The sequence below is a fragment of the Rhea americana genome, unplaced genomic scaffold, assembly GCF_003343005.1.
Source record: "Rhea americana isolate MKP2758 unplaced genomic scaffold, rheAme1 scaffold_81, whole genome shotgun sequence".
Classification (NCBI taxonomy): domain Eukaryota; kingdom Metazoa; phylum Chordata; class Aves; order Rheiformes; family Rheidae; genus Rhea; species Rhea americana.
The window spans coordinates 1,816,877-1,844,710 of record NW_028186990.1 but is presented as its reverse complement, the minus strand read 5'-3'; the positions used below and the strand labels follow the sequence as shown (position 1 = coordinate 1,844,710).

General features: G+C 43.5%; 2 protein-coding genes across 3 annotated transcripts; both read right to left on the bottom strand.

Annotated features, from left to right (window-relative positions):
- Positions 1–162: 162 nt before the first annotated feature.
- TIMMDC1 (translocase of inner mitochondrial membrane domain containing 1) lies at positions 163–8,354 on the bottom strand. 2 transcript variants are annotated; one of them, XM_085323044.1, is made up of 7 exons: positions 8,205–8,354; positions 7,844–8,009; positions 6,189–6,277; positions 4,237–4,304; positions 3,242–3,320; positions 1,717–1,827; positions 163–1,142 (listed from the first exon to the last, which is right to left on the bottom strand). In XM_085323044.1, exons 1-7 carry the CDS (start codon positions 8,315–8,317, stop codon positions 1,064–1,066), a joined length of 705 nt encoding a protein of 234 aa, XP_085179170.1. In that variant the 5' UTR covers positions 8,318–8,354; the 3' UTR covers positions 163–1,063. The 2 variants fall into 2 exon arrangements, with proteins under 2 accessions (XP_085179170.1, XP_085179171.1); XM_085323045.1 differs by having other exon boundaries at positions 7,982–8,009.
- Positions 8,355–9,801: 1,447 nt separating this feature from the next.
- On the bottom strand, positions 9,802–27,146 carry POGLUT1 (protein O-glucosyltransferase 1). Its single transcript, XM_085322995.1, has 11 exons — positions 27,038–27,146; positions 25,832–25,922; positions 23,034–23,177; positions 22,455–22,590; positions 19,326–19,447; positions 17,907–17,966; positions 16,781–16,880; positions 15,772–15,830; positions 13,272–13,439; positions 12,698–12,754; positions 9,802–12,117 (listed from the first exon to the last, which is right to left on the bottom strand). Exons 1-11 carry the CDS (start codon positions 27,123–27,125, stop codon positions 11,961–11,963), a joined length of 1,182 nt encoding a protein of 393 aa, XP_085179121.1. The 5' UTR covers positions 27,126–27,146; the 3' UTR covers positions 9,802–11,960.
- Positions 27,147–27,834: the final 688 nt, after the last annotated feature.

Sequence of the window (27,834 nt, the reverse complement as noted above, 5' to 3'; positions counted from 1 at the left end):
CTCCTGGCTCTCGTCCATGTTACTGTCTAGATAAAGGAGAGCCCGATGCTGCCACTAGACTTAACTGCTCACTGGTGACATCTCAGGTATAGCTCTTCTCATGAGATACCACTCAGGTACCTTTCTGTAATGCAAATACAGCATAAGAATAATATGGAGACATTTCACTGCTGCAAAATAGCTTTACTGAGCATCTTGAACCACATTTCCCTCAGAGATAATCCCCTAATGTCTCACCTTCAAATGAAATTAGATGACTTTTTATTGTTACTAAAACTGCCCATGGTATCAATCCTTCCACCATCACCACCACAAACAGTCATCCCTGCTGTGGTCTTCTCAGCCACCCTTCTACAAAGTAAGACAAAACATGTCTTTTTCAGGGTATTTCCGTATCATTCCCAGGTCCTCCACCCTTCCTCTACACTGATTGCAAAATACCCTATTTACCCTAGGAACCAAGTGTGTTTTTCTATAAAAAAAAGCCTGCAGAAACCACAATCAGAGTTGGCCCCACCCAGGCAAGTCAAACTGTGGATAGGGGGATGACAGGAGGACAGAAAGGACTACTGCTAGTGCTGCCTGTGTCATGGACAACAGTCTCCAGCTGCCATCTAAAGAGTAGCCTTCACCAGAATGAAATTAGCTTTTAGAACCAGGGTATCTTTAGCAGCCAAACTATTAGTAAGTTACCTCCCCTATTTCTACATTACAGGTGGCCTGGATATCTTCAGAAGTGAAATGGGTTCTGTCAAAGATTCTGGAGCTACTCTCCTCCCCAGCCAAACCTAGCTGTCACTTACTGTTCTGCAGAGCCTGCATTTCCACCTTCTCAAGTCGAATAGGTTGGCCCCTTACAAGCTTTTGTGCTGTGATACACATCCATTAACAATGTTTTAATGTTTTCATCAAATTGTTTCTTCAGAAATGTAAGCATATACCTCAGTTCACAGAATACTTCCTCCACCCCTTAACCGAAGAGTTTTTAATGGGCAGAATCAAAACACTTCATAGTTGCTTGCAACAGATCTGGGGAAGATTTAGCAGCTCCTGGATTCTCTTGCTATCTCCTTCTCTCTGGTCCTCCCTGAGCGTTGCTTTCTGTTTGGCCCAAGACTTCAGTTACATCAAGCCTCGATTGCCTAAAGGGGAAGAAAATGCAAAATAACTTTATGACTGTATCCTCTTCATAAAGATATCATTACAGAGCCTTCTTTAAAGGTTTATTCTAGAATCCACATTATTTGTAAGTTTCAACGAGTCATGCAATCAGCATCATAGCTCTCTCTCCCCAAAGCCTCCAGCCTTCCTCATCGTAATATGGGAGGGAGAGAAGGCAGCAATGAAGGAAAACTGAGAGTTTTGGCCTCTCTCAATTTTGGTAAAGAAATACAAGTGTGCTCTAAAGATGAGCAAATTCACCCCTCTTGCTCATCTTCTCAGCCACTACAGAAGTGAAAGATGGAGACGTAGTTGTGGGGGAAGCCACAAATTTCATACAGAACACAGCTTTCTACAAAATAAGCAGCAGCATCTAACAATAGGAAGACTAAATCAGAAGTTCACAAACTGGTATGTGAAATGCCCCAAAAACTAAAGAGGAGAGGAACTGAGCCTAACAGGACCTAGTGCATCAAGGTTTCTTTAAATATTTGAACCACACAGATCTAGACTCGCTTCTAGTCAAAGACATGAACAGGCAGAGCCATTCCTTACCATTCTGCTAACTTCTGTTCATACAGCTCCCTCCGCTCACGATTTCTCTTCTCCTGCAATGTCTCACCAGCAAGTTTTTGCATTATTATTAAGAGGCCCCCTGCAGGGATTCTAGAAGAAGCGACAGAAAAGTCAAAAGTCACCCAAGGGACATGTAATAGTAATAATTTACTGGCAATAGCAAAAGGAGCATGCGGGGGCCAGCCACCAGACCAGTGGTGCATAACATACCCCAGTACTCACATCACACTATAGACTAAGGTGCTCCTATTCTAGTGACTGTCACTAAACTCAGCTTATCATGAGCTGTGACTCACTGTAATCCCTTTTCTGTGACATATTTTGAAGTTACTCATTAACAGCATGCAAAAGGCAAGGGCTAGAAGGAGTATTGTGGATACAAGTAATTTTGTGGATAACCTAACCAATGATTTAGACAGTCAAATCCCTGCTTAGCTTCTGTTCAACTTCTGGAAATACCTCTGTTTTCACTGATAAAGCTCCCTGGGCTATTGCTAGGCATGCCCACAGCTGACTCCAACCTGATAGAGCTAAGCAGCTCACATCAAGTTCTTTGTCTTGTCCACATATGATCCTCAAATTAATGTGTGAGTATATTTCCATATCTGGACTTTTGAAGAGCTCCCAGGTCTGCTTGAAATGTCAGACTTCTGAGTGAACAGGTCACTTCCCTGATGGACAGGGCTCCCAAACAACTGTTGGTTCCTCTGTCTCCCAGGGAGCTTTAGGAGATGCAGGGCTACAAAATCTACATGAAGAGATGTGCCATCTTACAGCCTTGACAGAGGGAGGCCAAAACACACTACTTCTTCCTTTGCATTTCCTAATGGCCGCTGCTCCACGTTTTGGCTTTCACAGATCCCATTTTGTAAATACTCCATGTTCATATAGGTTCCTAAACTAAGTACTGGCAGCTCCTGGGGTGCCCCATTGTTTAGAAGTTGCAATTACAACACCCAGCATCCCTTGTGGATCGAGCTCTGGATTCTGAGCTGCTACAAGGAAGTCACTGATGAAGCCAAGAAGGGAGCCCAGATGCTGTAGGTCTTAAGACTCCTGCCTTCACCCCCAGACAACACAGCTCCTTAGAACAGATGTCTAACTCTTCTGCACACAACCAAAGGGCTAACTAGTGGCCACACCGAAGCAAGGGAACAGAAAACAAGTCTATGACCCATCCTCATAGATAAATTTCCTATTTAACAGTGGTTAGTGCCTCCTCCAACATGCAAAGAAAAGAAAGAAGCTCTGTTGAGAGCAGGGAGTCCCTATCACTGAGAAAACAGCAAACATAAATCAAGGAAATAAAAACAGGTTAAAGGGTTGGGAGAAAAATCACCTTCACGAGGCCCCAAGAAAGACAGAGAAAATCCTCAGGGCAGGAGGGAAAGGGAAGCTTCTGTAGTTCCACCTATGATTCAAGGCTTGGTGGGGGAAGCTGTCATCCAACATAAACCCTTATAGAATAGCTACCAGACTGTCACCAGCAGCAGTCACAACTTACCCAAACACTATTCCAAACACGCTGCCGCCCGCCAGCCCATGTAGGCCCAAGTGCATTCTGAAGAGGGCTCCTGTGAAGGCTGAAGAAAACACACTCAAACCACAAACTGCTCCCTGTCAGCCATCACATACATGCTGAAGGAGCTGCTTTGCCCCATTTCGCCTTTCCACAGGCAGATGCCCACATTTAACAGAGCAGAAACAAAGTGCTGTGTCCAGCAGGGAGGGACCTTGGCCACACAATCACACTAGCTCTCAAGAGGCAGGCACTTCAACCACCAGAGATGAGCTGCTATTGCAATGCTTCCAGCAGGACTTTATCCACACCTTCTCTGCACTAAAACATGGCATAAATTCTTCTGTTTCAGAACGACTCCCCAAGAAATGTTAAAATAGAAATGTATCTGCAAAAGGAAAACCAATTTTCTGCTGGCTGTAGTGTGGTTCCCTTTTCTTCTTTGAAATGGCAGCCAATAATAGCTGCAACACAAAGCAAAAAACGACAGTAAAACATGTATCTGACTTTAATGCCAATAAAGCCTGTAAAAATGGAACAAACAAATCCCTTACCAAGAGCCCTATGTCTACCAAGAGTAGACATGCAAAACTTCACATGAAAAGGGTAGTTTAGAAGCAGCATATTGAACTGTTAAAAAGAGAGGAAATAAAGGAATGTTTTCCTTGCTGAATAGCTGATTGTAAGTTCAGGTTATACACAAAATGCTGCTTTTACGCTACAAGCATTTTTCACCCCAAAACTCCAACAAATATTTCAAAGACGAATAATCATAAAACTACCCTATGATTTCATAAATGCATTGTTATCTCTCTATTACAAAAAAAGGCCCACAACAGTTAAATAAATGAGTCACTAAGTCAGTCAATAGAACAGGAAGCAAAATCCAGGAGCGTAGACAGCTAGAGACGTGCTCAAATCTAAGCTAGTAATTCCTTTACTCATAAACAGAAAAACATACAAAAATAAAGCAGTCTTACCTCCTGCTGCAGCAAAATTACTGACGGTGGTTTTATTGCGGTACACAGACAGACCAGTGCTCACTGTGCTGCAAGGATAAGGCACAAAAGAAATCAGCAGTTACACATGAAAAAGATAGGCAGCAAAGCACAAACTGAAAAAAAAGGATCAAGTCCACCATCAGGTTGCCTCTAACTGCCTCGTTGCCAGTCTGTCTAGAGCACACACACACACCATCCATAAACGCTTTGATTTTAGTAATTTTACTGTATTCAGCTGTTCAGCTGGAGGCAGGGGAATACCAGGATTCTAAGCTTGGATTTGGGATATTCTGTCTTGTTTTTGTTTTTTTTCTTTTTTAAAAATCAAAGACCTTTTTTGTTGTATATTCAAGGATGATAGCAAGTGAGCAACCAAAAGTTCCTATCTGTCTGTCCTGACACAGGAGACAAATCTGTGTCTCTAAGAGCTTGCCAGATGTACATAGATTTTACCACTACAGCTAAGTCAGACTAATGATGTCAGCAGGTTCACCTGCTCTTGAAGCATGAGATCTTCTGCAAGGGTATGTATATCATCTCCTCCAAAAGTATAAAGTAAGCCCCAAAAGTCTCTCTCTTCTCAGTCCAGTAGCCACATCTTCCCCACCAGCTTAGCAAGCCTCCTGCATGATATCTGCAAGTCACCAGCAATCTTCTTATCTTTCCCAACGCTGTAACGTCAACTCAGGTTTTGTACAAGGTAAAACTAACAACTTGTTTTTAAATTGCCAAACTCAAAATTAGCCCAAATACAGAACATAGTCTTCAAATTGCATTTTACAGTAGCAGTTAACACTGAGTGGTAAGTATCTTCTTTCAAAGGCTTGTACAAAAATGTAATGAAAAAGGACAATGCATTCGATTGCAGGGGAGACATCTGGTGGAAGATGACAAGGTTACACACCAAGTCCAGAAAAATTTAAAGCAATCACAAGTTCTAGGAGAGAAATTAAACAGCATGCCAGTTAAACCAAAAAAGAAAAAAAGATACTAAGCCAAGAAAAGCCAAAAAAAACTACTGAGACCAAGGGAAAAACATAGAGAGGCACAAAAAAATTATGAAGAAAGGCAGAAATATAAAATAAGCTGCAACTGGGAAATAATGTTAGTCATACTGCCTATGTCTTACAAACAAAACACAATTTAAAGACAATGCAGCTACAGATGTAGTCAGTACAGGTTTGGAATTACATGGATTTATCACTTTGAAGGTCAAGGAAGAAGATATTCCTAGTTTACAAGGGCTTTAAATGGAAGAGCATGCTTATTTTGATGTTGTATTGTCAGAAATATACTGACATGTCTAGGGAAGAAAATCAGAAAAGCAGAACATTATGTGTAGGGAAATTTTAAAAGACTAAAGATGCACAACTGGTAGGTCTAATGACCAATGACATGCTTAACAAGATGAATCATCTGCAAATATTTGGAACACAAAGATAAAGAATTGTGAGTAATGTCTGTGTATACAAACTAAGCGTAATGAGAAATAAAAAGCAGGAGAAAAAAATTAGCATGGGACAGAAAGCCATTCCTGAACAGACAACGCATTGGAACATTCTCCCAGAGAAGACTATAGAACACCTCAAACAAAAGGGATTAAGCAAAAGCAGAAAGAAGCTGTTAAGTACAGGGAAGAATCCTATATAAGTCAAAAATAGTATGGATTAGGTGTAACCAAAAGGGCTTTTCCAATTTAGTTTCTGGGTTGGTTTGTCGGAGGATTTGAATTGAGATATATACAAAAGGTTAAATCCTTTTCATGTTTATACCTTATCAACCAGACTCATTGTTAATGCAACATTTCAAACATTCATCAATCACTAGTAGTCTCTCAAGAAGCAGCAACTACAGGCACAACATGCACTAAGGACATCTTCCCACTAATGAGTAAACCAATTCCTCTCCCACTACCAACAGGAAATACTTACTTAAATATTGCCACAAAAGCAGCTACTCTCCAACTCCAGCGCCAGCCATAGCGGATGAAGCTCCTGAGACCAGCACGGTGAGCTGATTGCTACAGTAAGAGAGAAGAAAGAGCAGGTCTGAGATCTGTAAGCTATTTCAGCAAGCACAAGTCCACTGTATCCTGAAGAAGGTGATACAGAGTATCCACAGTGGCTATTGGGCTTGATGGGCCTCAAAATATTGGGAATGATTCTCTGACCCTTAAGGACAGAGTTGATCATCTCAAAAGGAAAAGCAGCTCATCAGGTCATCAATAGGAAAACCAAGAATTGATTCCAGTTTGTAACATCAACTGGTCTTTCATGGTGCTGAGCACAGTTTTGAGACAGTGATAGCTTTCTAAGGAAGCACTTTTCATGCTGTAATAGAAGAAGATAAAAGAGGAGAAGAAGGCGGGGGGGGGAACAAACTGAAAACAAGCCCTTAATTATCATCAGTTGATATGTATTAAATACATCAATAATAACCATCTACTTAATATCTGAATAGAGATCCTCAAGCTCTGCAGTTTAGCCCTGGCATTTGAAAGTTTGGCAATAAAAGATGTAATAAAAAGAAGTTTCATAAAAATTAAAGAATATTCCAGGTAATGCTACTGAAAATAACCGCATTCTCTCTTCCAGTGCCTGAGATATAAGTGTTTTGCCTGGGTGCAAAAACAAAAGGTCAGTAGAAAAAAAGAGTGAAGCCAGATACCGACACTTCACAGACAGCCGAGTCGGAGGTCAAATCTAAAAAATGAATGATGTACAACTAGGCAGAAGATTTTAAGGTTTTTGTTTCTAATAATCCAGGCTACCAGCACTTAAATTGAAGAACAACCTCCCCTCAAAGTCCTAATAACTCTACAAAATGTCCCAAGTGTTCTTCGTGGTGAGGTATAGTGACAGGTTGTAAGAATTATATTTTAAAACAAAATATATGTGCAAAACAAACAAACAAAAAATCGGTAGGTTCAGAGGGCACTGCCAGTTTGACACTAGAGAGTACCATCACACTAAAATTTAAAAGCCAAAAGGCTTTTCAAGAGAAATTATTTAATTAGTCACTTAATAGAAAAAGAAATAGTAACAATGTTTAAGTTCTATAGGTAAGGACAGTTTTCTTTTAAGTTAAACATGTAATATCTGGGTATAACTGAATGAAGACAACAGGTGATTACACCCACTATATGTATTTTTACGCATAAAGCAAACGCGTTGGTACCGGGCCAGTACTGTAACCAGGTTTCAAAATTAAGCATGCACTCACTCTTGCGTTTTGTACATGTTATTAGAACAAGCTCATCAGCACGAGAAGCCTGGTCTCCTACTGGCTTACATCGCATCGCCCAGGGCCCCAAGAGAAACTTCCTCCACAGCTGCAAGGGTTTACGAGGTGTCTGGTCTCCGCACACTGGCGGTGCGACCTTCCCCCCTACGGGGGCACGTCCAAATCCCGCTGCGACGCCCGTTTCCGTGACGCGGCAGGAGCACGGCTACGGGTGAAACCTCCAGCCCCCTGCCCAACGCGCGCGGAGCTGCCCAGAGCCCTGCAGCGCTGCTGGCTCGGGGCCGCCCGCACCGCCCGCGGCCCGGGCGAGCCGCACACGCCGCCGGCGCGGCTCCGGCCCTACCACGGCGTCGGCGCGGTTGTGGAAGAGCTCCCCGTGGCTCCGCGCGATGAACTCCTTCCTGGCGTGCCGGAAGGCGGGCAGCCCGCCGTACACCCAGCCGAGGACGCCCCCCGAGAACGCCGATTTGACAATATTCACCGTTTCTTCCGGCAGCTGCCGCCGCTCGCTGCAAAGACACGGCGCGGGTTAGGGGCCGCGGCGCCGCTTCACCCGGCGCCCTCCCGCCTCGCCTCGAAAACCCCATTCGCAAAGCCCCGAAGAGAAGAGCCGCCGCCGCCCGCGCGCGCAGCAGGGCCCCAACGGCCGCCCCAACGGCCGCCCCAACGGCCGCCGCCTCCCCGCCCCCCGCGCCCGCGCTCACTCGCGCTGCCAGAGCTCGCGGAGCCGCTCCCAGCCCGTCTGCGGCGGCGGCGCGGGGCGGCCGAAGGGCGACTGGGCGCCGGCCGCCTCCGCCATGCCCGTGCCCGTGCCCATGCCGGTCCCCGCGCGGCGGCGGCGGCGGCGGCGCGGCAGCGCCCCCTGCCCCCCGGCACGGAGCGGCGCGCAGCGGCCCCGGCCCGCTGACAGGAAGGGGCTGCCGCCGCCGCGGGGCTTCGCGGTTGTTTTCCTGTAGCCTTAGACCACCGGGAAGAGCTTCGTAATGCTTAGCTGCCCCCCCCCTTCCCCACCCGCTGGCGATACGCGGGCGGCAGAGCGGGCCCGGCGCTGCTGCGGCGGAGGGAGGGGGCGCCCGGCCTTCAGGGTGGCGCACGGATGGGGCCTAGCTGCAGCCTGCTGCACCGTTCAGCGAGATTAAGGGTTGTTTGGGGGAGAGGGGGGAAAAAAGAAACGAAACCCTAAAGGCCTTCGTTTCACAAAGAGCGCAGCTCAGGGAAAGCTCGAGCACGCAGCGTCGGCACCACAAAAGCGGTGGTTAGTCTTTTCCTACACCCCGAGCTGCAGTTCACACTAATCCCGGTGCAGTTTAAGGCACGTATTTTCGTTTAAGCTTTGAATGAAAAATGCTGATACCCTGGATCCGGAGGTCTCGACCCACTTGCTCATTCAAAATCCTACTCCACGAGCTGTTTTTGTTTACTGATTTCCTTCACCATCTCATTCCTCTTCGTTTTATCCGTTCACTGGCATCTTGTTTTCTGTCGCATGGAGTAAGCATGGTATCTTTTGTAATTAAAACAGGATCTGTTCCTGGGCCTCCCCTCCTCTTGTGCCATGCCTCGTGGTACCAGAACATTTCTGTCAAAGGTGCCAGCTGCAAGGCCAAGGCAGTCACTCTCCAAGGAGTAACTCTGCTTTCCCCGAGCTGCTCCTTGTGTGCACCTGGAGCACCTACTCACATGGCTGGGGTTGTCTTTGGGCTGTGGTCGCTGTTCTCCGGGCCATCTATCGAACTCTTCTATTTAACGATGAAAAAAGCCAGCTGGTGTGCACAGATCTCTGCCAATCATATCCATTATCAGCTTCCTGCTTTCTGTCCTCCTTGCCCAGTCTGGTTTTCATTAGATTTTTACATTCTTGCTAGATACGAGTTTACAGATTTTTATTTTCTGTGTGCGCAGTGGTTAAATCAGGAGAGTTTTAGTCTCCAGGAGTATAGCAGTACAAATACCATGCTAGCAGAGCAGCATTCACATACCCCCCCATCCTTTATTTAAATCCTACTCGTGAGGAAGGACCCTTCACCTCTAGAAGTGATCTCTCCGCTGATTCAGGCATTATCCTGTCTGCCAAGACTGGCAGCTGAGGGCCCAATTAATTATGGCTGTCTTAGTGATGTGAAAAAGGAAGCAGACTGAACCGTATGTACCAATTCAAACAGGCTATTGACCAACCAATGGATAGAGTTTTCAGTCACCATTGCCCTTAGACCTGAATGAGAGACTTAAATGGGAAGAGCTCTCTCTTTCATCCACTCCACCGATACAGCCTACCCATTACCATTGGAGAGAAAAAACAGACACGCTTCAGCTTCTTGGATGAAACAGCTGGTGGTTTGTCCTGATCTTTTATTACAATATAATTGTTCTTTGGACTAAAACGTGATGTATCCGACAAACTTTCTTGTTTTTAATCCAAAAGCACTTCATTAAAAATGGTTCAAAACATTATACATAATTGTTTCAGTGTCTCAGATTGCTCTCTCCTTGTTGACTAAACATGCAAAACCAGAAAACCCCTTCCACTCTTATACAGTTCTTTTCCTCAGAAACCAAACTGTTTTAATACCCTAATTTGTTTTCTTTGTACACTAGCACAACCCAGCCAGTGGTCCTGAAACTGATACGTTGCTCCAGCAACTAGGGTTTGACTGATATGTCTAGCAGTTATTTCCCTGTACCAGAGCTTGGCAATGCTGCTAAGGCCTCTGTGTGAGTATATGCATATATATGTTTACTTAGCATTACTGTTCTTTGGAGCATTTTCTTCTCTGATCCAAACTGACTATGGAGAAGATTATGAGCCATTACTAGCATTCTCTCTTCCCTTCCATTAACGTGCAACTTCCTAAGACATGAGGCCGCTTTGTAAGCAAGGGTGCTCACCTGGGATGCAGAGGCCTCATGGCGTTGTTTCAGGCTAGTCTTAGCAATTGCTTCTCTGCAATCAGGCCTCTGCAGGCTTAGGGAGCCATGTACCAGGACTGCTAAGAACTGCGCCTGACTGACAAGTGAGTGTTCCTACCCAAAGGATATGCTTAGGACACTGGCCCCTCTGATCCTGCTGATGCAGTCAGTCTGTGGCACAGAAGAAATAGTGATCCCAAAGCATGTGGGCAAATGGCTCACAAGGAGGCAGCACAATGTCTAGCTCTTTTCCACTAGAAAACTTGAAGTTACTGAACAAATTGTAAGCAGGAAGAACTGCATCTCTCCGGATGCCGAGGAACATGCTGCTTCCTACCAGGCCCCTCCCAACTCAGGGACCACAGAGCATTTTAGAAACTCCATTCACCAGAGGCTGCTCAGCCCACAGTAGGTATAAATCAGGTAATTTTCATTAATAAACCAATTAATAGCTAAAGAAATCAGACTGCGACTGAACTCAAAATGAGTAACGTGAGGAGTAGCTGCCATTAAGTGATTGGAGACATTCCTAAACCAGACTGAAGGAGATAAGAAAAGGAAGGTAACCACTACGAGAAATAAAAGCAAATGCTGAAGTGAGCAGTGGAGTTACCAGCCTCAAAATAAGAACTAGAAAGGATTATAGAAGGGGAGCAGAACAAGGACTCAACTTCTGGAATGAAGAAGAGCTGGATATATCCCTTCAAATACTTTTCCTAAGTTCCCAAGGGCCCTGGGACATCTGGCCAGTGGACTGGTGAGAGCTTATCAGGGGCTCTGTTTTACAGTGTGTGTATATCTGCATCCAGATAAGCTCATCTGTCAGAGGATGGACTGTCTTTATGTCAGTTGCCAAATGCTTGACTGTCTACTACTCAGATTTAGCACTGTGGCAAAATCATCATCCCCGGCTCCCCTATGAGGTAGGTCATTTATGTGTGCAAGGAGAATTTGCCCTTTCAACAGTGCATTACAGCCTTGCTTTAGAAACTAGATATAAACTTCAGAAAAAAAACCTAAGTCTTAAGCTATCTGAAAAGGTTACCCCAAAACCCAGTCACTGCTTCTGTCAGGGAACACCTAATAACCCAAGTGCAATCACACAGGTGAAAAAACATTGCCCATCTGCCAAAAACGGACATGTATCTCCCAGTTAAGCAGGGCTCACAGTTTGTGTGCCCTGTCCATAACTACAAAAGACTTGATAAAATGTCCAGTAAAATTAACTGTAAGGTCCCTCATTGACTGGATGGGATTTAAGATTATTCTGAGACAGACAGAGGTAGTAAAGTCCCAAATGCTTACAACGCTATTCCAGGCACCAACATAACTACTCCATTAAATACTCATTATCGAACATTCTACTCAGTGTTCTTACGGCAACAGCTTAAGTGGGTCCCACTGTATGGGAAGAATTTTAAAGTTAACCTATTGCTGTTCTCTGTAGTTTTAGTGTAAAGGATAATAAACCTCAGAGAACAAGAAAGAAGGTAAATTGGTCTTCAGATTTCCACAGAGATCAGTTCGAGCTGCTAAGAAAACCACAGAAGTCTCTACAGTTCTGTTTTCAGCCGTTCAGAAGTAATCTCATTGTAGTTGTTCCTCCTTTTCACTTTGTAAGTCAACGCTTGGGAATACTCAGACAGCAGATGCTTCCAGTAGCAAGAGACATCTTCCATCTGCAAGTGCTCAGTGATGAACTGGCGTCCCCTACAGACACAAAAGACAGTCAGAACTAACAAGAGTTCCTACAAGAGTCCGTGGTTTTGTTTTATATGTATAATCAACTTTCACTCTTCTGTTTTTCAGCGTTAAACAGCATGCATTGCTCTGTACTGTCTACTTTAATTTCACAATTTTCATTTATCCTCATCGCTGTGACACTTGCAATGCTTCTGTTATCCTCAAGATGGTATTTGCTATCTGAAATAATATTTATGATCCCAGATACACCCTAAGCAACAGTGGTTGATGCTGCTTCAGAAGCCAGTCACTGCCAGCCTCGATATATAATGTTTATAATGCAGACATGGTTCCCAAAGGTCAACTCATTTCATACCGAGACCAAAGCTCCTAACTTCCTATAGTGTTCAGTGGGATTCCTGACATGGATCACATCCAAACTGAAGACCTAAACACACAATCTTGTTCTCCTATTCTCTGTTATGACTCCTCCAACCCCCGTGCTGTTATTGCAGAAGATAAATATACTTTACCCTATTAGTATTAGGCTGTCTTTGATAGGTGTTTCAGAAGAGTGCCTGACAGCTACAGAGGAAATACAACTTACCTCTCTGAAATTTCTTGTGCTATGGCATCATTTTCCTTTACAAACTGCAACAGCTCCCTAAAATGCAGACAAAAAGATTACTATGAACATCTAGCTCAACAGAAAACATCAGACCTTGGCTAGACTGCTGTGGAGGACAAGACTAAGGATTTATAACTGAGCGAGGGACTGGTACTCTTCATTTCAGAGCACAGAAGAAACTTGCCATTCTCAGCTACTCCAGAACAACCCCAGACAGCAAGCTGAACTCTGGGAGTTGACACATTTAGCCCAGTGACATGTTGTTCTTCCTCTTACCTGTGTTGCATAACTATTAAAGTACCTAGTACCTGCTGATTCCAGTGAAGGTGGGAGACCTATGTACCACAGTGAAACTCAGGCTCTCCAAGTAATACGAGCATAGGATTTTTTAAGGGGTGGTTATAAAGAGAAAAGAACATGACCTCCAAATGCGTTTGCTGCCTAGGAGTGGAGGCACTTCTTAAGTGTAATACAAACCAAGCCACCTTTCCAAACATAGCAGTGTTTTTCTGTTGCACGCAATGCTCTGCTAAGCACACTTGGGGTCTCATACCTGACATCAGAGAGGTCTGATTTGACTGGGATGTAGTGGACCCAAGGCTTCAGCTGGGGGTAGAAGAACTCCAACCACTCTTTTCCAACATGAAAGACAAGCGAACCGCACAAGAAAAGATGTTTGAACCGGAAACTGGCAGCCACTCCCCGGAAATTAAACAGGTACCTTTAAAAAGATAAGCAAAGAGAGGGACTTAATCACACCTGCCATTTTACAAGGAAATACTACCCGCTCTACGAAGGAATTGGTCTCCAAGTGGTGGGTCAACCTTCTCTCATAGATAACATAGGATAGTGTCTCTCACACTGAGTTAAGCATCTGTCACAAGAGAAAAGAGAAGAAATTTTTTGAAGCTCCTCACATAAAAAGATGAAGTTAAGGATGTGCTAGGTGAGTTTCTGATGCCTGTCAAAATTGGAGGAGAAAGTTTAGGGGTGCAGCTTTAGCTCTGCTACAGACTTTCACCTGTGACAAATCAAAGGAGACTTACCAGACCACAGCTAAAATGACATGAAGAGTCAAAATTTTGACACTGGTCCTGTGATTCTACACTACTCCAGAGATTCTGCTCCCACAAGGAGCTCTTTTCTCACATCTCTTGCAATGAACTTTTTTATTCATTGTTCTGCTTTGATGTATCTATACTAGCCTTTTTTTTTTTTTTTTTCCTGAGATCCTGCCTTAATCTGAAGTGAAACAATATTAACTTGGGAATGCAAACCTAGGAGATGAAAGAGGCTATCACTGAATAGATGACTTCGCTGATTAGAAAGAATCAACAACCCCGTTTTCAATATTTTTTGACAAATTAGTAAAATGGGCTTGGATTTGGGAGAGGAAGGATTTTGTTAGCAAACTGTATCTCAAAGGTATATTTGTGTATTTGTCTGTTTGCTTTCTAAATCCACATTTCTCCAGTAATACTTAAAGCTGTTTTTTCACATGGGTAAAACCCCTAAGTACATGTAACTGATCTTTGAAGTTACTGATCTTTGAACATTTGGGACTAGGGGAAGGGAATTCTTCCTTTAACACAGCTGTTCTGGGTGAGATAGTAATTATAACTAAGCTCGGCCTAGCACTAAGTGGAAGGAAGTAGATCTACAATTATTCTGTATTCTTTGTATTACTGTAGTAGTACTTAGGAGCTCAAGGCAGGGACCAGGAGCTCACTGTGTTAGGAACTGAATCAACACACATAGAGATAAGAACAGCTGTCTGGAAGTGAGGAAATGTCTCCATCCAATTCCACACAGTGCTCCCATCATCTGAGACCTCAGATGACCTCAAGTCATTAAGAGCTGCTCTCAGATGGTCTGGTATGGCATCTACATTGAAGGAAGCAGTGAGAAATTCAAGTCAACTCTACCAGACCCTGCCTCTCTCAACTCATGGACAGTTGGAGGTATGACTTCTAAGTTAAATAGCGTGATTACAGCCTCTCTGTACCTTTGTTTTTCCACCTACAGTCTAAACTCAGTAATGGAGGACCACTGTAGGCGCTAGTCATTCAGGACAGAGTCCATGCTGCTGACAAGGACTACCGAAAACTGTTACTAAATTGGGCTATGATACAAGCATGCGAGGATGTTTCAGCCTGTTCTGTACAAAGGGGCTTAAGAGGCATCAGGAGTTGGAAAGTCTGTGTATACCAGAAGGAGAAGTCTAGGGAACAGTCTAGTAGAATGTAAAATGAGAAAAACTGATCACATTTTCACAAAAACACAGATCCAGCCAAATCACTAAATTCTTGCATCAGTAGATTCTAGCTGGTAGAATCATCAAAAAATTATTATAAAGCAAAATAAAAATTTAAACACCAGACATATATGTAAATACAAAACCAACAGTCTATTTTTACAAAGAAAACCACAAGAAGAATATTAAACCAAAAAAATTATAATAAAAATCCTTTGTAAATCAAAACCACATTTCCCCAAAGAACATACGAAGTATGAATGAATACTGTATCTGCCCAATTGTATTTCAGGTTCTCTCTTTCATCATATACTTCCAACAACAACACTTATCTGCATACACCTATCAAGGCATGATTCTTTAGTTCCTTATGTCTTTGAAGATATTAATGTTATGACTGTAACACCAAAAAAATAACTTTGAACTCACAGCTCAGGACAAGAATTTAAAGAAAATTTGATTTAAAGACTTTTTGATTTAAAAGTCTGTAAAAACAAATGCATTTTCAATTTGTGTTTTTGTTTATTAGTGATCTAAGACCTTTACTTTCCCCAAAGCACTTTGCTTCTCCACACCTGATAGGGAAAACTGATACTGAAAGTGGCCAAGTTAAGCTCCCAAATTTTTAACTGGCTTATGTACATTCGTAGGTTTTCCATGCATGGAATTCATTGCAGGGATTAGATCTTTTGGTGGGGGGAAGAGGCGAGGAGAGGGAGAGAGAGAAAGAGAGAATAGACCATACAAGCAAAGTAGTAACACATAGCCCTTGAATAGCTTTACTGATCAAAACTCTTACTTGTATTTGCAGTGATCAACCAGTGGAATTTCCTTTGCAGGAGGTTTCCCTAGGGTGTCCTTAAAATAAAGAGAATAAAAAAACAAAACAAAACCATACATTTTACATTTTATATGGTGATTTTATATTCATTTTCCTTCTCAGTTAACTAGAAATGAGCTAAAATCTCATGCCCTTCCATCCTCACTTACAAGAAAACTTCACTGCTGGGATTTTAGAAGTGTTATAAAGAATTCCCAACCCTTTCACTAAGGGGGGGGGGAGTTCAGTAACTTACACACTGCCTGTAAGTGAACACCAGAGTAATGATGTTAAATTGACAGCTACAGAGCTGAAAACAGCTTAGGACAATGGACTGTCTGAAGCCAAATGTAACTGGATTAGCCAAGATTGTCTGGAGAGCTGGACTGTGGAGCAACTATAAAACTGAAAACTTAGAAGTAATAGTTATCAGAAAGTTACCAGCAACAAGACAGAGAGATAGAGATGAGAGAAAAAGGCTTAAAAAGACAGAACAACACACAGGCAATCTGGGGCTAGAAGGGGAAAGCTAAGTTAATTTAGTAGCAATGGAGGTGGAAGGTATCCACTCTTGAACAGCAGGCTTACAACTCAAGAGCAGAGAGAGAACCCCAAAGCTGAAGGGCAGAGCCTGTAATCTTACTAAACCTCTGAAGTTTTAAACACTTTAGGATCTAGTAAATACTTCATTGAGCAGGATCCTAGTATATGTCCTTTGTCTCTTATTTCCTGGTTCATTCAGATGAGCCCTATTGGTTCATTTCCTTATGTGTACTGGTTTTCTTGAGCAAAAAAAAGTAGGTGGAAAAAAAATAGCTGGCAGGCCAAACTCTACAGGCTCCTTCCTCTCATGCACCAGAGAGATGTGGCTATTAGCAGAAGTAAAAGCCTCCGCTACTCTAGAGGAATGTCCACAGAATGCATCTCAACCAAAATCATGTTGCAAGGTCCTTTGTGGCTTGCACCCTCAGAGACAAAACATACACACCTTTTCAGATTTCCAGGCCTGGTTTTTAGTGTACTCAGCATCCACGAGTTCTGGGTTTTCTCGGGACAGCAGAATGAGGGGGTCTCTCTCAGGACTTGTTCTACAAAAGAAATGCCATCATTTTCAACCCATCTGATCCAGCACAGCTGATAAACTTCAGGACTCAACACCCCTACCTCTTCTTCATGAGACTGACCTTTTTATGCCCCCAGAAAACACTGTTAAGTGCCTATCATATAGTATACTTCTGTCCATAGTTGTATTAACAGAAGAGAAAGGGTTATATGTATTGGAAGATTTGATGCCTTGTTTATTTTTTTCATGTATGGCAAAAGGAAGCAACTCCCAGGAAAAATCAGCAGAAATGTTTTTCCTTCAAGCTTGATCCTGACAGATACTGAATACATTAACTCCCCTGATTTGGGAAGGGGAGTTAAGAAATGCTAGGCATCTTTGGTGCTGATCCCTCTGATACAAACTAATTTAAATCACTACTGATAAACAAGGTTATGAGCTCCCTGAGACTTACTCCCTGTGATCTCCTGAGCCTACCTATTAACAGTCAGATACCAAGTCCACCCCTAAAACCCCACCAGTTTGGAGGAACACAGATAAATAGGGGTTAACATCATTTTCAGATTGTCACTAGAGAGAGGGAGAAAATCTAACCCTCTCTTACCCCAAGTGCTCAGGTACCTAATGCAAGAACACTTGTTGATTCACTGTACAACACTTTTGTAGAGAAAGAACAATTCACATTGTCAAGAAGCTGGTACAGCAATACCAAATCTTCAGATTTGTATCATGCGCCTGCAGTCCCCAACACAGAAGAAGAGAAACTGCTTCCTAGGCAGACAATTTTACTCATTAAGAAATAAAGAGCAAATTCACCAAAACTTCTGTTTCTGTATTAGACTTATTATTATAAATTAGCTGCAAATGGCTGCTCTTAAGGAGAATCGCTAATGGTGAAATGCTGCTGTACTAAACGTCTCACCTTCCTTTAATAAAAAAAAAATCTATTCTGAGTTACACTCGTTTATATCTTGGAGATACAGAAATTTGCACGTACGTAAAGTTGACATGGCATATACTGGCAGAATCTCCTGTAGGTAAATATACTCACCTGGATCCTCGGAAATATCCTTTGGAGATTTTCTTCATCCATGGCCATTTTTCTGCAGATCTGAAAATATTTTTATATGTGGCAATAAATGATTTAATAAAACCATGAAACAGCGTTCTCATCAATTTTCACAGCATGATTTCATTTTATTATTCTTTATTTTTGATAGCAATCAGTTTCTTCATTATAGCAGAAAAAACCTCTCAGTCAGTCCAGTGAAAGGTTTTCCTGTGAACAGTTGTGTTCAAGGCAAGACAATATAGACTATTTTTCAAAGACACAATCAAAAGAATAAATTACACACAAAACCCCTTCTCAAGCCTTTACTTTAAGGATATTAACATTTTCCAAAAATTTGAATATACTTTTTATATTGTTGCTTTACTTTTCTTCCTTTCACTGACTATGGATAGTGTGAAATGACTACAGAGTCTCTAACTACTGTTATAGCCTTCTTTTTCTGAACAAAATGTTGCTTTGTTTTTAAGTCATTTCTTCAAAATCTCTCTTTTTTTTTCGCATTGCATCTGCATGTAACCCAGTGATGTCAATGAGGTCTGCTAGGAATGCAAGAGTAAGTAAATGCTTTGGATCTATATTATATTATATTATAGTATAGTATATTAACATTCAGCTATAATTAGTCCCATAAATCTTCAGATTTTGAAGAAGGACATACAGCCTGGCATTCTAATGTCAGCTGATCTACATCAAGGTTTTCTCTTGTTGTGTTTCTATTTTCACTTGCTGTTACATACTTCATATGTCACTTTTCAGGAGAAACAACTCCTTATTCTGCTAACAGACAAAGATTTGCCAAAAGATAGAATTCCTGCCAGAAACATCTTCTGTCTTACTAGCCCATCTCAGCCCAGTAATGCTCCTGCTCCCTGGGAACGATTCCAGGTTTCTCTGTTGCACAACTGCAGCCCTCAAGGGAAGGTAGATCTGAGGAAGACTTTTCCTTCACCCTTTCAGAAGCTTATACAAACATCTTGCATCTTCCCTGCAGTGAAAAAAACATGGATCCTACATATGTAGCTGGAAACAAAGGAAAATATTCCTATGTGTCAGGGGAGATTTCTGCAGGCAGCAGATAGTAACTACTGCTTTATCGACCAACCCTATCCCGCTAAAAATGACAGTAATTTGGCTGTGACAGTATTCCTTGCTAAAGGGTTGGAAATAGAGAGCTTAATTGTAACTTCTGGCTGTATCATGCAAGGTTTCCATGAAGAATTCTTATACAACACTTAGACTGTATGTAGTTTACGAGAGCCAGCAGGTCAGACCCCAGGACGACAGACCTGTGGTCTTAGACTTCAGTGTTGCCCTAGAGCCACCCCAGTGCTAGAAGGCTTTTACTGAGATATATTTACTGTTATGCCTGCCCTCAACATCTTCCTTCCCAAAACATACCTTCTGAGGTCCTCTCTCATGAGGTCCCAGCGCCCTAAACCTGTTGGATAAATTGGCCAAACAGCTGGTCCTCCTTCCCAAAATGTCCAGGCAGGATACATGATATCATTGTACTCAGGCGTCTTAAGAAAAGAAGAGACTGTAGTTAAGTTTAACCTAAGAGTATGAGTAATATTTACCTCAGTTTTCTGACTGAGTCTGTTAGTAAAGGAGGCCCCTTTCAGGAATTCTGTCTGTTTTATCCATTGCTGTTCCATAAGAAACCACTGGAGCTCTGTAGTCACTACTGTGCTGGGGATTGTATGAAGACAACCCCAACAGAGAAAAACGAGTGTTATTTCAGAATGTATATTTGATAATTAGTCCTGCTTTGAGCAGGGCACTGGACCTAATGACTTCCTGAGGTCCCTTCCAACCTAAACATTTCTATGAAGCTAAAAAGGCTGCAGTTTGCTGCAAGACAACATATGATTTTCATGCCTTTGAATGCTAAATCAGCCATCCACAGAGTAGTTGCTTTCTTGCTGATTTTCAACAACTATCAAAGTTTTCTTTGAGATAAATAATTCAGGTTGGTACCATGCCAAGTTGTTATCAGTGAGAGACGAGTCAAATTCTGGCTTCAGTTTTTCTAATTTTCAGCATCATGCCTTCCTGTCAGCAAGTTAGTTGTGCTGCTCTTCTACTGCTGAGAATGCATTTGCTCACAGAGTTCAGCTATGTACGTAAGCTAGAAAGACACACATTATACTTGACTTGTCATACCACAGCAGTCTGCAGAATCAATAGCTCTGCATTCACCTCACCCAGGGAGTAATGCCAGACATGCTGGGAAATAACAAAAAAGATCCATATTATACCTGATCAGTAAGTATCAGAAAACGCTGAGCTCCATTCACCTTTTAAAAACTTCTGCCTATGTATAACTACAAATGTTTTCTATTGATCATGGGTTAAGAGGCATTATTATCTCCTCAGTGATACAGGCACTTCTAGGCACTTCTACATTTAGGTTTCCAGCACTTCAGTTAATTTCATATTTCCCAGAGATCATTTAAGAATTTACTATGACAAAGACTCATCACATAAGAATTTCAGTTCCTCACTCCTATTTGAATGCTTAAATTCTTGTTTAATCAGTGGGAAGATCAGTACTTAAATAAAGTGAAAGCTTTTCATGAAACCAGACTATAAGCCACTTCACTGCACTACTAATAAACTTTCTGTCCAAATTACTCATTTATCTGTCATCTGGAGATACTGGAGAGAATCCAGTGGAGGGCCACCAGGGCAGTTAGGAGGCTAGGGCACATGATGCATGAAGAGTGGCTGTATGAGAAACAATACAAGAAGGTTTGTTCATTCACAAGAACAGAAGGCTTGAGGAAATCTAACTGCTATCTTCTATCATCTAACAGGAGGGCTCAGAAATATACAGGCAGACTCTTTTCAGAAGTGCACTAAGACAGAATGAGAGGCAAGAGACACTGATTACAACACAGGTCATTGCAGTTAGATATTAAGAAACATTTTCACTGTGAGAGAGGTCAAACACTGCCGCAGGTGCCCAGGAAGGCTGTGGAGTCCTTGTTCTAGGGGATGCTCAGAACTAGGTAAAACAAGGTCCTGAGCACCATGAGCCCTGCTCTGAGCAGGACACTGGATCAGATGACCTCCTGAGGTCCCTTCCAACCTAAATGAGTCTATGCTTTTATGATCTTCTCCTTCTCAGTCACACTGTTTAAGTCAACACTGATATCAAACCATGACGTCTCCAGACATTACCTTAGTCCTCTGGGCCTTCCAGGATACAGAGTAAGCCAACTTTTCAATCCCTAATACCTTTGACAACAGACCTAAGCTGGACCCTTCCTTCTGGTAGGGGCTAACACTAGCTGTTTACATGTGAGCTGGTACTCCATTATGATTCAGGCTAGAGCTGAGGTTGTAGTTCAGATAGTGTACAACAGTGCTGAGGAACTTTGTGTCTTGCTGGGTCCTGCAAGCTACCCAGGGGGCAAGATGAGGAGTATGTCTGCAAAGATTAAACTATTGTAACCTATTCTGCAGCTACTTGGGTCCTGCCATCTAGAATTAAGGTTATGTTAGGGTCAAAGAGTCACACAATTAGCTTTACTATTAATAGCTTACTATTATCTGCAGTGATCAGAGTTCTTGAATGACAGTGCTTGCAAAGCTGTATCAAAATTTTTAGAGATAGTTTTAGGACGACTGCGGACTACTAGGCAATGGTTATAAATCATACGAGGGCTCAGACTGCATGAGCTAAAGACCTGGGTTTAGGGTAGGATACGTACAAGGTAGCATAAATAGAATAGGGACCCTGAGTTATGAAGAACAAATGGTTTACTGCTTCATTCTGCACCTGCTATGGTTTGCTGGGCTTCAGTCAAGGACAGGGTCACAATCAGGGTTAGACAGACAGCATGCAGGATTTGGGCACACTGAGCATACACTGAGCCAGAATAGGATTTCCTGAAGCGTAAAGTGTAAGGATATTCTAGTGAAAAATAAAATATGATTTGCTATGTTTTGCTACATTCAAGATTAACAATGGGAGAACCAGGAAAACAGATAGTAGGGTTCTCTAGTCTGAGATCAGAGAGGCAAAGAGAGGGAAAGAGCTGCAGAGAGGTGCAGAGACTGTGTCCAAGGAAAAGGCTAACAGAAGACAAAAACATTACAGAAAAGAAACACATTTATCTGTGGTAGCAACAAAGAGGACTAAAAATTACATATTAACTCAGACTAGCTGTATGACAGCTGACTAATGATCACAAATCCTTAGAGCTACAATTTTAACAGAGGCACTGTAGCAAACCACAGTGATGCTGGCACATAGCTCATCCAACTGTGCAGCACTCCACTGTGGCGGAGGTGCGTTTTTGGCCTGGAAAAGGAGCTAATGAGGGGAAAAAATATTCTATTGAATATATCTCCAAGTCTCTGTGCCAGAAAACTGGAATTGTGAAGAAACATAAAAAACAAAAAAGAACAATCAAATTTGACACAAAGATCTTTGGAAGACTATCTGCAAAAATATGTTAAAAAAAAATAATAAAGAGGAGGATGCAGGTCTCAGCAATGCCCAGCATGTGAACCCCTCACCTTACTGAAGGAGAAGACTGGGATAACAGGCTTCATCCACTTGGGGACTTGGGGATAGTCTCGCACATTGATCACCATCTCCATGTCTGGGAGGTGGTTGATAATTCCCAGAAGGAAATGCTCAACTCCACTGCATCTGTGAAAAAACGACATGTGACAAAGATCAGTAAGGAGAAGGCAGACTCCTGGAGTCTCTTGAAAGCTTTTGCTCTCAGTGTAGAAGCAGGAGAGATGGTGAACCTGAACCATACCATAGTCCAGGCTGCAAACTCTCTATAGCAGCCTCTGAGCTTTAGTACAGCACAGATGCCAATGAAGCAACCCACGCTGTTACACCTGCCCTGATTCACAGCTGTCTCTGGGATCTCACAGTTGTCTATCCCTTTGTACAGTGAGGTACAATAATGACTTTTACTTCTTGCCTACATTTCAGTCTCATACATAATTTTCTAGGCTCCTACCCTGATAAGGAATTCAGAACGCTGACACATCATTGTGCTCAAAGACTTTTAACTTGGCAGGCCTGGGAGTATTCTTGTGTCCTAGCTAGGGAGACAGGATATTCTGTATGACTCTCACCTTGCAGGGAACATGCAGTCATGCTCACGATATAACTTGTTCTTAACGATTTGGTAGTGCGTTCCAAGCTTCCGGCCCACCACATCTGATACTATGTCCTTGGAAATGCCACCTTGAAAAGGAGCCAGGTCTTGCTTCCAGACACTGAAACAGAGCAAATATCAGCCACCATTAGGCACAGCAGGGAGGATACTGCATGTAAATTACTGCAGCATACAGGAGAGGCGTCCAGCTGAAGTAAGCTCAGTGTAGCTCCCAGGAGCTCTGTGACATGTGTCACCCCAAACAGCTGTTCCTCAGAGACACAAAGGTCCCAGCTTTGCTCTCTGATGATCTGCATGCTACTTGCCTGAACAGAAAGACCAACACAGGACTCTGAAGCTCAGTCAACATGGACAACTCCAGTTACTCTCCCAGGAAGTACCTTACACACCTTGGCATGCTATGAGTAAAAGTCTTCATCTTGCTTCAAAGCTTTTGAGTTCTGCATCTTGAACTCTGGCCTTCTAGGAATGCCAGGCCACATCAAGACCAAATTTCTCAAAAATATCATGCTATTTAGCCATAAAAAAATAAATTAAGAGCCTAGTCCCAAGAAGCAGCATCATCTGATCATGCTTTGTGCAGTGAAAGCCAGTCCAGAAAACCAAGCCTAGGTTAGAGTGCGCTCTGTGACATCTGCACACCACCAGGGAGCTCCAGGAATAAAGTATGAAAACATGGACCTAACATATGTAATCAAAGACAGGAGAAGGAGGATGCAGTTTATGTAAATTTAGTCTAACAGTTCTCAGATCTAATTGCCTGGAGCTATTACAAAAATTGACAGATTTTAACAGCAATGGGGTATTCCTCCCTATTTTTTGGCAGACATTGCACTGATTCCTTGGTTTAATACAACACTACACTGATTAATCAAGTATAAAATTGTAAAACTACATAAAAAGTTGCTGCTTAACAGATGGGCCAACCACAGGACGAGCTGTCAGGCAGGGATGGAAATGTAATGTACTTGAAGACGAGAAGAGAGCAGGAGAGCTTTATGGCACATCCATGTCGTGTTAATCTAGGTCACCACCTTCCAGTTGTCACTAACAAGTTAGGACCTTCAGTCATTGGCCATTGAGTGGCAGAAAACCAGACACAAGTAGAATCTACTACATGAGGAGAAGTATGTCTTTTACTGTTCTGCTGCACATTTAAAGATCTCCAAATCAGCTAACAAAATGAATCGAGTTTCTTAGTGTCACACAGTACACATGCTGTATTATCTTTCTTGATTCTTTTATAATGCTTGTCACTACAGAATACAAGTGCTCCACTGCTAGCCTTAAATAAACTACACTATAGTGAAAATTAGGTTTGGAGCCCACAGCAACTGTAACTTCCTGTTATTTTCAATTATCATGTTCTGAAGCAAGTTTGGAAGTTATAACCACCTGGAAAGGGGTTCTATCCAAAAGTGGGCAGGAGTGATGACATATATGTTTAAAGCTTAGATGTCTTCAGGCTGTAACAGAATTGGAACTGAGGAAAAGGACTGGAAGACTAAACTTGTTTTCCTCACCAGTATTTCAAGAGTAGTGAAAATCAAAAGCTCCAAACACAGTATACAAGCAGCTGCCTAATATAACTCATCTGATATTAAAAATTAATAAATACAGCACCTAATCTCACCCCCAAAATAAATGGCACAGCTGAAGCTTTTTTAAATAGGAGACTTAAAACTGGGCACATGTGTTTTGAAACCTGATCCTAAAGATAGAAGAATTAATATTTTGACTCTTCACTGTATTCCCCCTCCCTTTAAATAAAAAAGCTGCTTAGCAGTATTAAAAAGAAAAAACACAAAACAGTCCTACAGTCCCTACCTCCACAGCAGTTATGGCCTGGGTGCGTCTAAGTTCTCCATACTACAGTCATGCTTTGTCAGTACGAACAGATGTGAAGTTTGGTCTATAAGACAGCTTAGCCAGCCTTTACACTAACTACAAGAGTCTTGCATCCACATACAAAAGTCCCTAGCAATCTGCATTACATTCATTATGGAAAGATTAGGCCAGCATTTAAAATGCTAGCACTCTGCATAATGCTCTGCAGTTACAAAAATAGTCAGGACCTGAATCTTCCTCAGTGAGCATCTCTTGGATCATGCTTTGCTCATGTGAAAGGCAGATAGTAAATATCCACCGCCTCTCCAATTCTCACAAGCAGTGAACTAAATTCCCTCCAAACAGTGCTCCTCCAATTCTCCCCTTCCCTCTTCTACTAGAAGCCCTGTCCTGGCACAGACAATGAGCGAAGAACTAGGGAACAGCACAATATCACACCAAGTGAATCTGTTCTGTAGCAATCCTTCTTAATCTAGTTACTTCAAAATATTTTGCATGTACTTGATTTTTTTCACTTTTAAAAGTCCATGAGAAAGACTTGTTAGCAACATCCCATAGAAAGAGAAGGTAGAAGTGGATTCTCAACACAGAAATTTAACCAATTTTGTGGATGGGTATATTGTGTAATCATATGTAAGATGCTGACAGTTTGTATTGTTCAGTTGGACAACAAGAACAATCTGTTTGCACTGGACACACCTTTTCTTGGACAGCTGGAGGCCAACTGGTTTCACACAGAACCGTTAATTACCTCCTTCTTCCAGTGCTGTGACTGATGACAGCTGCAGGTGCGACACTTTAGAGCCAAAATATGCCATGGCTAATTCCCATCCATCAGTACTGGAATGAGTATTATTCTCTCTCAGGACCAGGGGTCTGTCCAGGAAAAGGAAACCAGTTTCTCACCTTTGGTGGCAGCTGCAATTCTCCTTTATACATGGCTTATAGAACTCCACAGCTTTGTTAATTTGGTCAGTTATTGCTTTCCATTTGGCATCTAAAATATACAGGAAAGAAAAGTCAAAGGAATTTATCCATTGAACTCTCAGAGCAACAGTGGGGGCTGAACAGGATTTCTGATCCACTTGCCATCATGGCAATAGCAAAGCACCATGATCCCACAACACACTTAAGCACTTCCTCTGCAGCTGAACCAGAGTGTGTGTGACACACAGTATGCTCTGGCTACCTCAAGAGACAGGAAAAAGCTAAACCTCTATTCACTCATTCAGCCACTCAAACTGTGACTGCTCCACTAACACAATCTTCAGTTAGGTATCAGTGATTCTTTTAATGTAGATTTGCTGAGTCCAGACTGCAAAACCAAACTCAGCTTACTGAACAGCATTAAAGTTAGTTGTGTTTGGCTCTGTAATTATAAGGAATTGGTACATGTCCTCCTAATATGTTTTAAGTGATTTTCTCTCCATAAGAAGGAAATAAAGGCAGAGATTAAGGGCAAATTTTAATTCTCCCAGCTAACAACATTCAGATTCTTTTGCTTTCCTTATTCAGCTACACACCTGCAAGGGGGGGGCACATACCTTGCTAATTCTACTGCTCTTAGGTAAAGGCACAGAACAGCCTCCAGAAGGGTTATCCTTAACCCCGGTTAAGGTGAGGCACAGTCCCTAAAGCACACGGAGGGAAGAGCCGTGTCACACACGAGAATAGTGGCCCAGCTGCGCCCGGTTAGGGGCCACCCAGCTGAGGGGCGCGGGCTCGGCCGGCAATGGGGCAGCGCCCCGCATCGAGCATCGCACCGTGCCACCTTGGGCGCAGACTCGCTATGAAAGAGAACCGGGCGGCGGCGGCCTCTCCCCCCACAGCGGGGTAGCGCTGGGAGGCTGCCCGGCCCAGAGGGGCCCCTCAGCCCCGGCAGCGAGGGGCGGCTGAGGCGGGCAGGTAGGAGACGGGGGCAGGGCGGGCCCTCGGCCCCGCGGGCTCCACCACCCTCCACCGAGAGGCCGCGCCGTTAGGCTGACGGTTAACGGCTAACGACCAGGCGCCGGTCGCCCCTCTCCTAACGGCCGCTCCTCCACCCCAACAGTTGCGTACTGGAGGGACACGCGAGGTCCCCGGGCACTGTCCCCTGCCGCTCCGCTCTCTCACCTGCCGGGCCGCCCGCCGCCGTCGCGGGCACCAGCCGCCACACGCTGGCCGCCACCAGCGCCCACAGGGCCACGGCCGCCCGCCCCATGCCGCCGCCGCCAGCGCCGCCCTGCGCCTGCGCACCCCGCCGCCCCAACCAAAGATGGTGGCCGCCCCTCACAAAGATGGCGGCGCTGCGGCCGCGGTGAGGGGGAAGGGGGTGCCGCAGGGGCTGGTGGGAGCTGTAGTCCCCCCCTGGCGTGGCGCCGTGTCCTGAGGGGCGGCCGTTGGGATGGCCCCGCCGGGGGCAGCCTATCCCGGGAGCGCCCACGCAAAGCCGGGCCGTGGCAGCAGGAGTGTGGGCCCCGGGCAGGCACTGAGGCCCTCTGGTGGGCTGGGCCGAAGCCCACGGGTGTGCCATGGCCACGAGTGGGTTGTGGGCTGGCGCTGGGGTGCTGTGCCCCCTCAGCAGGGGTGCCCCGGGTGTTGCTGTGTGTCCTCCTTTGTGCCTCGCCACATGCGCAGCCCTTGGGGTAGCCCCGTGGTACGTTTGCAGAGTGAAGGCCAGCCAGGAGACTGTTTTTTTTTCTTCTTTTCTTTTCTTTTCTTTTCTTTTCTTTTCTTTTCTTTTCTTTTCTTTTCTTTTCTTTTCTTTTCTTTTCTTTTCTTTTCTTTATTAACTTAATGAAATAAAGGTAGCAGCACTGGGGACCTGGCAGAGAGACCATGATCAGGACAGTGGTTTTCCATGCATGAGGCTATCCATTGCATAGCAGCTGTGCTGGCATCTGTGACTGCCGCCAATGCAGGAAACTCGA

Excerpts from the sequence above, each read along its gene's own strand:
- POGLUT1 (XM_085322995.1), bottom strand. The coding sequence starts at position 27,125 with ATGGGGCGGGCGGCCGTGGCCCTGTGGGCGCTGGTGGCGGCCAGCGTG. Across the intron at positions 23,178-25,831 it reads AATTGCAGCTGCCACCAAAG|TGTCTGGAAGCAAGACCTGG; the intron begins GTGAGAAACTGG and ends GCTCTGTTTCAG. Across the intron at positions 15,831-16,780 it reads AGGCCTGGAAATCTGAAAAG|GACACCCTAGGGAAACCTCC; the intron begins GTGTGTATGTTT and ends CTTTATTTTAAG.
- TIMMDC1 (XM_085323044.1), bottom strand. The coding sequence starts at position 8,317 with ATGGGCACGGGCACGGGCATGGCGGAGGCGGCCGGCGCCCAGTCGCCC. Across the intron at positions 6,278-7,843 it reads ACAACCGCGCCGACGCCGTG|CAATCAGCTCACCGTGCTGG; the intron begins GTAGGGCCGGAG and ends CTCTTACTGTAG. Across the intron at positions 1,828-3,241 it reads GTGTTTGGAATAGTGTTTGG|AATCCCTGCAGGGGGCCTCT; the intron begins GTAAGTTGTGAC and ends CGCTTCTTCTAG.